General features: G+C 42.2%; 1 protein-coding gene across 1 annotated transcript in view; it reads left to right on the forward strand.

The window, feature by feature from the left end:
* Positions 1-12,429, forward strand: part of LOC306962167 (multiple epidermal growth factor-like domains protein 11) — a 131,280-nt gene that overhangs the window by 93,866 nt on the left and 24,985 nt on the right. Inside the window, exons 11-13 of the mRNA XM_079555243.1 lie at positions 9,370-9,490; positions 9,638-9,801; positions 10,941-11,043. Coding sequence (XP_079411369.1) covers positions 9,370-9,490; positions 9,638-9,801; positions 10,941-11,043 — 388 coding nt within the window. The remainder of the gene's footprint in view (positions 1-9,369; positions 9,491-9,637; positions 9,802-10,940; positions 11,044-12,429) is intronic.

Here is a 12,429-nt window from a genome sequence, read left to right on the forward strand (position 1 = left end):
CCTCTTTAGCCTCTCTTTAGTCTCTCTTCAGTCTCTCTTTAGCCTCTCTTCAGTCTCTCTTTAGCCTCTCTTTAGTCTCTCTTTAGTCTCTCTTTAGTCTCTCTTTAGTCTCTCTTTAGTCTCTCTTTAGCCTCTCTTTAGCCTCTCTTTAGCCCCTCTTTAGCCCCTCTTTAGCCTCTCTTTAGTCTCTCTTCAGTCTCTCTTTAGCCTCTCTTCAGTCTCTCTTTAGCCTCTCTTTAGTCTCTCTTTAGTCTCTCTTTAGTCTCTCTTTAGTCTCTCTTTAGTCTCTCTTTAGCCTCTCTTTAGCCTCTCTTTAGCCTCTCTTTAGCCTCTCTTTAGCCCCTCTTTAGCCTCTCTTTAGTCTCTCTTTAGTCTCTCTTTAGCCTCTCTTTAGTCTCTCTTTAGTCTCTCTTCAGTCTCTCTTTAGTCTCTCTTCAGTCTCTCTTTAGCCTCTCTTTAGCCTCTCTTTAGTCTCTCTTCAGTCTCTCTTCAGTCTCTCTTTAGTCTCTCTTTAGTCTCTCTTTAGTCTCTCTTTAGTCTCTCTTTAGCCTCTCTTTAGTCTCTCTTCAGTCTCTCTTTAGCCTCTCTTTAGTCTCCCTTTAGTCTCTCTTCAGTCTCTCTTTAGCCTCTCTTTAGTCTCTCTTCAGTCTCTCTTTAGCCTCTCTTTAGCCTCTCTTTAGCCTCTCTTTAGCCTCTCTTTAGCCTCTCTTTAGTCTCTCTTTAGCCCCTCTTTAGCCCCTCTTTAGCCTCTCTTTAGTCTCTCTTCAGTCTCTCTTTAGCCTCTCTTTAGTCTCTCTTTAGTCTCTCTTCAGTCTCTCTTTAGCCTCTCTTTAGTCTCTCTTTAGTCTCTCTTTAGTCTCTCTTTAGCCTCTCTTTAGCCTCTCTTTAGTCTCTCTTTAGCCTCTCTTTAGCCCCTCTTTAGCCTCTCTTTAGTCTCTCTTCAGTCTCTCTTTAGCCTCTCTTTAGTCTCTCTTTAGTCTCTCTTTAGTCTCTCTTTAGCCTCTCTTTAGTCTTTCTTCAGTCTCTCTTTAGCCTCTCTTTAGCCTCTCTTTAGTCTCTCTTCAGTCTCTCTTTAGCCTCTCTTTAGCCTCTCTTTAGTCTCTCTTCAGTCTCTCTTTAGTCTCTCTTCAGTCTCTCTTTAGCCTCTCTTTAGCCTCTCTTTAGTCTCTCTTCAGTCTCTCTTCAGTCTCTCTTTAGCCTCTCTTCAGTCTCTCTTTAGTCTCTCTTTAGTCTCTCTTTAGTCTCTCTTTAGTCTCTCTCCAGTCTCTCTTTAGTCTCTCTTTAGTCTCTCTTTAGTCTCTCTCCAGTCTCTCTTTAGTCTCTCTTTAGCCTCTCTTTAGCCTCTCTTTAGTCTCTCTTTAGTCTCTCTTTAGTCTCTCTTTAGCCTCTCTTTAGTCTCTCTTTAGTCTCTCTTTAGCCCCTCTTTAGTCTCTCTTCAGTCTCTCTTTAGTCTCTCTTCAGTCTCTCTTTAGCCTCTCTTTAGCCTCTCTTCAGTCTCTCTTTTGTCTCTCTTTAGTCTCTCTTCAGTCTCTCTTTTGTCTCTCTTCAGCCTCTCCTCAGTCTCTCTTTAGCCTCTCTTTAGCCTCTCTTTAGTCTCTCTTCAGCCTCTCTTTAGTCTCTCTTTAGTGTCTCTTCAGTCTCTCTTTAGCCTCTCTTTAGCCTCTCTTCAGTCTCTCTTTAGCCTCTCTTTAGTCTCTCTTCAGTCTCTCTTTAGCCTCTCTTTAGCCTCTCTTTAGTCTCTCTTCAGTCTCTCTTTAGCCTCTCTTTAGTCTCTCTTCAGTCTCTCTTCAGTCTCTCTTTAGCCTCTCTTTAGCCTCTCTTTAGTCTCTCTTCAGTCTCTCTTTAGCCTCTCTTTAGCCTCTCTTCAGTCTCTCTTTAGCCTCTCTTTAGCCTCTCTTTAGTCTCTCTTCAGTCTCTCTTTAGCCTCTCTTTAGCCTCTCTTCAGTCTCTCTTTAGCCTCTCTTTAGCCTCTCTTCAGTCTCTCTTTAGCCTCTCTTTAGCCCCTCTTTAGCCTCTCTTTAGTCTCTCTTTAGTCTCTCTTTAGTCTTTCTTCAGTCACTCTGTAGGCCCTCTTTAGCCTCTCTTTTGTCTCTCTTCAGTCTCTCTTTAGCCTCTCTTCAGTCTCTCTTTAGTCTCTCTTCAGTCTCTCTTTAGCCTCTCTTTAGCCCCTCTTTAGCCTCTCTTTAGCCTCTCTTTAGTCTCTCTTCAGTCTCTCTTTAGCCTCTCTTCAGTCTCTCTTTAGTCTCTCTTCAGTCTCTCTTTAGCCTCTCTTTAGCCTCTCTTCAGTCTCTCTTTAGCCTCTCTTTAGCCTCTCTTCAGTCTCTCTTTTGTCTCTCTTTAGTCTCTCTTCAGTCTCTCTTTTGTCTCTCTTCAGCCTCTCTTCAGTCTCTCTTTAGCCTCTCTTTAGTCTCTCTTTAGTCTCTCTTTAGCCTCTCTTTAGCCTCTCTTTAGTCTCTCTTTAGCCTCTCTTCAGTCTCTCTTTAGCCTCTCTTTAGTCTCTCTTCAGTCTCTCTTTAGCCTCTCTTTAGTCTCTCTTCAGTCTCTCTTCAGTCTCTCTTTAGCCTCTCTTTAGCCTCTCTTCAGTCTCTCTTTAGCCTCTCTTTAGTCTCTCTTTAGCCTCTTTTCAGTCTCTCTTTAGCCTCTCTTTAGTCTCTCTTCAGTCTCTCTTTAGCCTCTCTTTAGCCTCTCTTTAGTCTCTCTTCAGCCTCTCTTTAGTCTCTCTTTAGTGTCTCTTCAGTCTCTCTTTAGCCTCTCTTTAGCCTCTCTTCAGTCTCTCTTTAGCCTCTCTTTAGTCTCTCTTCAGTCTCTCTTTAGCCTCTCTTTAGCCTCTCTTTAGCCTCTCTTTAGTCTCTCTTCAGTCTCTCTTTAGCCTCTCTTTAGCCTCTCTTTAGTCTCTCTTCAGTCTCTCTTTAGCCTCTCTTTAGCGTCTCTTCAGTCTCTCTTTAGCCTCTCTTCAGTTTCTCTTTAGTCTCTCTTTAGCCTCTTTTCAGTCTCTCTGTAGCCTCTCTTTAGTCTCTCTTCAGTCTCTCTTTAGTCTCTCTTTAGTCTCTCTTCAGTCTCTCTTTAGCCTCTCTTTAGTCTCTCTTTAGCCTCTCTTCAGTCTCTCTTTAGCCTCTCTTTAGCCTCTCTTCAGTCTCTCTTTAGCCTCTCTTTAGCCTCTCTTTAGTCTCTCTTTAGCCTCTCTTCAGTCTCTCTTTAGCCTCTCTTTAGCCTCTCTTCAGTCTCTCTTTAGCCTCTCTTTAGCCTCTCTTCAGTCTCTCTTTAGTCTCTCTTTAGCCTCTCTTCAGTCTCTCTTTAGCCTCTCTTTAGCCTCTCTTCAGTCTCTCTTTAGCCTCTCTTTAGCCTCTCTTCAGTCTCTCTTTAGCCTCTCTTTAGCCTCTCTTTAGTCTCTCTTTAGCCTCTCTTCAGCCTCTCTTTAGTCTCTCTTCAGTCTCTCTTCAGTCTCTCTTCAGTCTCTCTTTAGCCTCTCTTTAGCCTCTCTTCAGCCTCTCTTTAGTCTCTCTTCAGTCTCTCTTTAGTCTCTCTTTAGTCTCTCTTTAGCCTCTCTTTAGTCTCTCTTCAGTCTCTCTTCAGTCTCTCTTTAGTCTCTCTTCAGTCTCTCTTTAGTCTCTCTTCAGTCTCTCTTTAGCCTCTCTTTAGCCTCTCTTTAGTCTCTCTTCAGTCTCTCTGTAGCCTCTCTTTAGTCTCTCTTCAGTCTCTCTTTAGCCTCTCTTTAGCCTCCTTTCAGTCCCAGTTTCAGTCCCCTCTTTAGTTTCTCTTTAGCTCCAGTTTACTGGTTTAGCATCTCTTCAGTCTCTCTTTAGCCTCTCTTTTGCCTCTCTTCAGTCTCTCTTTAGTCTCTCTTTAGTCTCTCTTCAGTCTCTCTTTAGTCTCTCTTCAGTCTCTCTTTAGCCTCTCTTTTGCCTCTCTTCAGTCTCTCTTTAGCCTCTCTTTAGTCTCTCTTTAGTCTCTCCTCAGTCTCTCTTTAGTCTCTCTTTAGCCTCCTTTCAGTCCCAGTTTACTCCCCCCCCCCTCCTTTAGTTTCTCTTTAGCTCCAGTTTACTGGTTTAGAATCTCTTCAGTCTCTCTTTAGTCCCAGTTTAGCCCCTCTCTAGTCTGACTTTAGCCCAGTATTAGCCCTGTTTCTTCCCACATTTTAGCCCCGCTGGAGCCCCTCTTTAGTCTGACTTTAGCCCCGTTTTAGCGCTGGTTTATCCCCTAAAGTAACACCCAGCCACAGTTGCCAGTGAGCAGAGTTAAAGCTATAAGAAGTCATGGCCTTTCCTTCTGTAATTGCGGAGTGCTTTGAGTGGCGTGTGGAGCAGCGTGACTCCTGCCCCCCAGAGCGCCCCCAGATCACACGTGTCACACAGCTCCTGTGATGAACGCGCTGATAATTAAAGCCATGACCGCTCATCCCCGCCGCCAGATACAGATACAGAAGTCCCTCAGCGGCGGCTTATCGATTCACATTGTATTTATGCTGCATTGGGGAGTTCCATACCGGTCCATTGTGTCCCGGCGTGTGGACCAGAACCGGCTTTAAACAGAATTTATATTTGGCTTTGTCACGGCGGCCGACAGCTCCGTCAATACGAGCGAAAGCAGCCAAGTTTGGAGACAGGCGCCGGCTCTGAGCTGTCAGCGAAAGTCGGGCTAAAAACTCAGACAGGGCACGCCACGTCAACGCTGCACCAAATACAGGATAATCGAGCCACAAAAACAAGGGAGAGGTGCGTTTAGATGCATCTTGTTGAAAGCTTTAGTAAATATAGTTACAACACACTATTATGCAGTGCGAAATGCATTGATAAATACTTCATCATTTATCAAACACCTTTTACTAACCATTGTTTATTATTTTTTTTTGGCCATATTGTTTTTCTTCTTCGCATTTCCAAACTCCCAAACTGTATAAAACTGAAAGGCTGTTGGACTGAAGCGTCCCAGATGATGGCGATGTTTGTGACCAAAGCAGGCCCTCGCTCTGAATCAGGCTCAGGATTATTATGCCGTTTCCTTCTCTCACACTGAATGGGAAGGGAAAGTCATCTGTCAGACACTAAAGTCAAAAACTATTGAAAGCTTGTCAGGGGGATGCACCTCCATTCTGGAAATTTCCCAAAAATTTGGACATGACCACTGAACCGTCAAATGTTTTATTACCAATTGCCAGCAAGAAGCAAGTTCACCGCAAAAAAATACAATGTTACCGTCAAATATTTGAAAAAAATCAAACGTGGAGCCATCAGGAATCCATTACCTACCAGTGCTGACATTTTCAGCAGCTCTTACCGAACTAAAGTGCCCAGAAGTACAAAAGTGGAAACCAAGCCACTTTTTTATCAAGACACATACAGGTGCATTCATTTCTGTTATTCGACTTTAACTGTGAAACTAATGTATCCCCTTAACTCCCACCTGAACCGAGCACATTTTCTCTAGTTTGGCTTTACCCCAATCCAAAAGCTTCTGGAAAAAAGGTGTGAAAATAGCGACAGAACTGAGATGAAAACAATGATGAAGATGTGACCAAAAAGTGAGAAAACCTTGACAAAAAAGTGACGAAAAAATGACAAAAATGTGAGAAAAAAAGACAAAAAAAAGACAAAAATTGACAAAAAATGTGACAAAAAAGACAAAAAAATGATTAAAAAAGACAAAAAATGTGACAAAAAAATGACCAAAAAATGACAAAAAATGTGACAAAAAATGAGAAAAAATGACAAAAAAAAGACAGAAAAATGACAAAAAATGTGACAGATAATAGACAAAAAATTGATTAAACAAGACAAAAAAATTGACAAAAATGTGACAAAAAACTATTTAAAAAATGACAAAAAAGCTACAAAATGAGTTGAATACCCCCCCCCCCCCCAAAAAAAGATGGAAAAAAATCTGATGACGTGAGGAAAAAGATCCATTTAGATGAGTTTTGTAGCTTTCAAGCGAGGTGTTACTCTGGCCTACAGGATTTGGGTAAAGCTAAACTGGAGAAAATGCGCTCAATTCAGGCGGGAGTTAAGAGGATGTGATAGACTCATCACATGCAAAGTGAGATATGTCAAGGCTTTATTTTACAGAAATAAATGAACTTTTGAATGCTATTCCAATTTTGCCTGACCGGAGGATTTGCCTGTGGTGGATGTTTTATGTCCCGGAGGAAAAGAAGTGTGTGGTTTGCATGTTCTTGTGTCTGGATAGGTTTCCTCCACTCAAATTCTGCACGCGACAGTTTACCTATGGGGAGGGACATGAAATTATACAAACACCAAATACTCGTCTTATCAACATCAATATACAATCTATAGAAGTTATAGAAACTTAAAACCTCATTGATCAGCCTGTATTTACTTCTACTGCAGTGGCTCATTAGAAAATAATCATTCTCGTGGGAAATTTCAACCTCTGTCTCTTTCTGGTCCTTTCTCTGTCATTATTAAGCCAAACCTAAATAAAAAAGTCCTTGATTCTCCAACTTTTTAATAGGGCCGGTCCGCGGCGCTGTCTGTGCGTTTGGCTTGCTTTGTGAATATTAGATTAATGGCAATTTAAAGGTAGCGGGTCGGCACTGCGGCTTTAATTAGGGAGTTTATGTGGTAAAGCAGTGATCGATGAGGGAGTGAGGGCCTGTGAAAAGGCGCGGCTAACGGCTAACAGAGGAGAGCTAGTGTCAGAAGAGGTTTGTCCTTCCCCTGCTTTGTTATCTACTTTGATAGGCCTTGAGGACTGGAGATGAAGAAAATACTCATGGGAGAAACCTTTGCAGTGATATTTGTTATAACGCCAGCTTCACAGGGGTGTTACTGCTTCTGTGACATACCCCATGAATGTGAAGTGTAAAGAATATGTAGACAAAAAAAACAAAAATGAAACAAAGGGAAAGCCCACACACATCTCCCACATCTCTCCACAAGGAACTGAAGACTGAAACAAGTTCTTGAAATAAGTACATCTGTCCTTGATTTGAGTTACAAATTTAAGAATCTATCCATAGGGTAAGACTTCACTTCATCTCAAAATCAGTACAATTCTTAAATGCCTTGAAATAAGATTGTTGTTGGTGTTTCATTTAAAAAACATGATCCTAATGACCAGATCAACACATAAAATCTACTTTTGTAAATGGGTAATCAAAGAATGGACTGGGACGAGGACCTAAACTATTGAAATCTCACATTTGACTGCCTTTAGTGAACATCTCCATGGAGACGAGTAAAGTCAGGTTTGAGGAGAGCTGAGCTGATCACAGCAAACACGTGTTTGTTTGATCATTTGTAGTAAAATAATGCTTCTATCCTACTCTTTTTTTTTGGAGGAAATGTTACGCGTTGGGGCTTTGAGTGTAAATAGTTTGCCTCATGGACAGATTTACTTAAAGGAATAGGCCACCGTTTTTACATACTAAAATATGTTCTTACCTCACTTTAGTCGAGTTAATATATCCCCGTCTGGTCTTTGTCCGTGCGCTCTGTCACGCAAACGGAGCACATACGCAGCCTCTCCCACATGTCACATAGCTCCGAAAAAGCTCACGATAGAAGCTACCAAGCTCTTCCACGTGTTCCCTATTTAAATAAAGTTACGTGAAGTGTTTTCATGCGAAGTATATTTACACAGAAATGTAACATGTCGATTTTATAAGCAGATAAAAAGGGGGACTATATTGTGAGGCGTAATGATACGAGGAGTAAAACGTCTGCGCAGTAACTCCTAAAGGTTATTGACGGAAGTGAGCGGGGGAAGTCTTTAGGAGTTACTGCGCGGACGTTTTGCTCCTCGTATCATTACGCCTCACAATATAGTCCCCCTTTTTATTTGCTTATAAAATCGACATGTTACATTTCTGTGTAAATATACTTCGCATGAAAACACTTCACGTAACTTTATTTAAATAGGGAACACGTGGAAGAGCTTGGTAGCTTCTATCGTGAGCTTTTTTGGAGCTATATGACATGTGGGAGAGGCTGCGTATGTGCTCCGTTTGCGTGACAGAGCGCACGGACAAAGACCAGACGGGGATATATTAACAAGTCTAAAGTGAGGTAAGAACATATTTTAGTATGTAAAAACGGTGGCCTATTCCTTTAAAACTGCTTAATTAAAGGCATTAAAGGTTTTTGTTGAATTTCACTGGGTTTGAACTCATCTAAGATCAGACAAAAATGCTAATGCACATGACACAAGTATAAATCCCACTGGAAATCAGACAAATTAACTTTTGCCTTAAAACGATTTTTATTTTTTTATTATTTTTTTTCACTTTAAACTTGCAGTTCGGGTTTTCATCTTAGTTTTTATAGGCCAGGACTCGGTTTTCGGTTTCCATCTCTGGTTTGATTCCTGAGCTTTTCTGTGTGGAGTTTGCGTTTGGGTGGATGGTATGGCTTTTATTTGTACTGTACACAATTTAACCTCGACCACAAAGGAAAGAAGCACCGCAGCAGTTTATGGCAAACAGGCTAATTTCCAGGCTAATCTCCCGCTGACTCCAGGTGATTCTGACCAAACGTTTAGCTGCAGATGTGGACAAGCCTCCCGCGCTCGGTTGCTTTTGATATATCAGATGTTGACCATCTCTTTCTTCACAGCCCCCTGAGGAAACTGTCATCTTGATGTCTGTTTTACATTGACACTTAAGATTCTGCACAGGCGTCACTGACGGCTTTCTTCTTCCATAGCATAACTGAAGCTGTTACACGCTGCTAATTGTTGCAGGCTGTGGCATCATTACATCCCGTACTGCAGAACACTGACGGTCATGACCTCAGCCAATAACGCAGCCCAGGACATGACGAGAATAAAACTCTCAGTCATCCAGGTGGTTCATTGAAACTTGTAAGGGCATTTTATGTTTTGCTACATGGCAGGGACGCTGAGCACAGAAGGAAAAAGTCAGGAAAACGTGTCCATTATTGCACATTCATAACAGTCATGTTATGAATGTAGCAGACATGGCTTTAGCACAAGGCACGCTTCTAATACTAATTTTACTTTGCTTCGGCCAAAATCTAATGCATTAAGAAGTACATTTATATACAGAGCCATCTCACACTGGAATATGCTGCCTCAGGAAATTAAGAGACTGAAAAATCATCTTTCTTTTAAAATAAATCTAAAGAAATATGTAATCAGTCAAAAATAACCTGACTTAATGTTGCTTTGATTCTTGTAATGACTTGTTTTGTTTTTTTCTTACCTCAATTATTGAATTGAATGTGGGACTCTATATTGTTGATGTGTTGTATAAATTACCCTCTGTACTGTGTAATGTCTTCAGAATGAGAATAGACCCCAGGAAGAGTAGTCTTTTTGTTGGTAAAGACTAATGGGGATCCTTAAATAAAGAAATAAAGTCATAAATGGTGTCTTGTTTGGGTGAATGTTCAGGGTGAAGACTGCTCCGTGACCTGCCCCCCTGGTCTGTACGGGACAAACTGCACCTCGGCCTGCTCCTGTCAGAACCACCTCTCCTGCTACCACATCGACGGATCCTGCCTCTGCAAAGAAGGTGCTCACTCTCTCGCCTCTGAGACACACAAATGCAGTTTATCTCCCACAGTTCTGATCTTAAACAACTCCTGCTTTACAACAACAAGTGAAAGTTAAAGCAGCGTTGCCTTGTTCTTAGCCTGATTTCCCGTGCCCTCTGTCCCAGGTTGGCAGGGCGTGGACTGCTCCCTGCCCTGCTCCAGCGGCTCGTGGGGCCTGTACTGTAACAACTCGTGCGAGTGCGAGAACGGCGCCGACTGCGACGTGGTGAACGGGACGTGTGTGTGCGCCCCGGGCTGGAGGGGCGAGCGCTGCACCCTGCCCTGCCCCGTGAGTATAGAGTCAATGGAGACGGTCATACCCCGTGTAGAGCTGAAGGGCCAACATTCTGAGAAATCCACTTTGTGTTTGTCCCACATCCTCCTCTTTTCTCAAGGCTAAAAGTTGAACTAAATTTATGAACATTTTGCAGATTCTTAAGTCACCCTGCACTTCTGTTTGAAGCTGCGTTTGCAAAAAGCGGTTAAAGTCGGTCAGATGGAAGACCTTTATTTATTTATTTTTTTATTGTGGCTTCTTACGATATGGATTTTGCGTCAGCTAACATTAGGATGACAACAGAGACGTCTTCAGTCTGTCTCTCGTCCGGGTCGTCTTTGTAAATAGGAAATGGCCCGACCTTGTTTCAAAAAGGTTGAATTAAACAGAATAATGAAATTAAAATCCAAAAATAGAAGTCTGGTGAATCAAAACAGCTGGACATCCATCCATTCATTTGTAATGCTGTAAAGCGCTTGATGCTTAATATTCTGATTGAATTAAATCATCAAAAAAATGTATGATTAAAAATAGCTTTGACGCTGTGGCAGTGTTTCAATAAGCTTCTACAACATCAAAAGATCCAGCGTAGAGTTCATTTTTACACCAGGATCTTGTATTGAGGATGGGAGAGTGTGACCACTGAACCCTCCTCCAGCACATCCCAAAGATTCTCAGTGGGGCTATGATCGGTGGCGGACAATCGATCTCACGCTCCCTGATCAACTCTTGCACAAAGTGAGCCCGATGAATCCTGGCGTTGGTATCTTGGAACATGCCCGGCCATCGTTATTGATAGAATAACCTGGTCAGTGGTCATTCAGGATTTTCAGCTGATCTCATTCTTTGGGGTCATAGTGCTGTGACTCCAGATCAGAACAGTTGGTTAAATCCAGGCCGTGTAAATAGAAAACATGAAATTAAAACACAGAGGATGTCATCACCTCATGACATCACAAAGTAGAATCAAGCATTTGTGTAAATAAAAATAAGAAGAAACAATATCAGAACATGGCTGATTGCCCAAAAGTTGATGTAGTACAATCTTTGATCAAACGTTATAAGAAACACGTCATTCATCATTCGTGGATAAGGCTAAGAACGAGCCGCACTTCCAGGATGAATGTTCCATTTGTTTTGTGTTTGTGCAGGACGGGAGCTTCGGCCTGGACTGTGGAGAGGCCTGTGACTGTGTGCACTCTGAAGGCTGTGACCCAGTGACGGGACACTGCCGCTGCTTCGCTGGATGGACAGGTCAGAACCAGGACTGAACCACCACAAAACCACGACTAAACCAAGACTGAATTGACCAGAGCTTCTTCAGAGCTTAACTTTCATGCGATGGTCAATTTTTATGCATAACATGAAGAGACAACTTGCAATACACTACATGCTGTATTTGTGTCTATAGCAAAAGATCTAACCTGCAGGTTCTATCAATGTGCAACAAAAAGAGCACAACGTGTCTATCTGGCTGAAAAAGTACATCGAATGACTGTTTATTTCAGGCTAAGCTTCCTGTACAGTCGGTGTACTCCAAACGCCTCACCGTCACTTCACGTGGTTTGGAGGACATTTCACTCAGTGCCTCCTCCTTTACCCATTATGGTTTTCCCTTCAGCGCCTTGTAAAAGCGCACTTGTGTTGTACAATGCCATCTTTCAGCCGTGTCCTGTTTCCTTGTCCTAAAAGCAATGTGCCTTTTTATTTTCCGCCGGCTGCAAGAGCGGCCTTCAACAGGCTCCTCTGGCTGAGGAGTGGGGCCCGAGCGGGGCTTAACAAATCAATATGGAACAAGTGCTTAATTCTCAGATCTAATGGAAGTTTAGGCTTGGGTGACTTTGACAGCGTGTATCGTGCATATCAAAGCAGAACAGTAGCAGGGCTGAGCCAGGAATAAAACAGCACTGAATTCACTCGAAATCAGGGATAAACCAGGACTAAATTAGGGCCTTAAATGTCATTGAAAAGCATTCACTTGGATTCACTCTGAAATCAAATTTACTTTGGAAAATAATGACATGGCTCAGCTATATTTACAGCATTCGTCAAAAGTATTATGGTCCAAAACTAGTTTATAGAAAGATGTACTATAGTAACAGTAAGATCATGGATACAGGCGGCCGAATTGGGAACATTTGTAGGATTATATTGTTTATGCATTAAAATTATTAAAGATTTGACTTGCTGCTAACTGCATAAACCCTGTAAACTAGACCTAAACCAGACCTAAAACCAGGACTAAACTTCAGGACACGTAAGTACTTTTCTCTGTGCTCACATGTGCGTATAGTATGTTCCCCCTGGACAGTCCCCTCTGTGCTCGACACCTCCTGATCCTTAGATTTCTTGCGTAATAGCTTTCGCGATGCAGGGAAAGCCTGTTCTCGCGTTCGCTAATTGTCAATCAGTGGAGCGTTGGTGGTCGATATAAACCTGATAAATATGGAGAAGCGCGGCCGGGACAACGAGGGAATAGACAAGTTTAAAGCACAGGCGGCTGGTTACTGCTCTGAGACTCAAACAAGTATTGCAATATGTGTTTAAAACAAATCCAGGAGGGTTAGCTTTGGAGGGAAAATTCTTAAGCTTCATTTGCAGCAACTAATTTAGCAACAGTTGGAAAATATAATTCCAAAT

The sequence above is a fragment of the Gobius niger genome, assembly GCF_951799975.1.
Source record: "Gobius niger genome assembly, chromosome: 4".
NCBI lineage: Eukaryota > Metazoa > Chordata > Actinopteri > Gobiiformes > Gobiidae > Gobius > Gobius niger.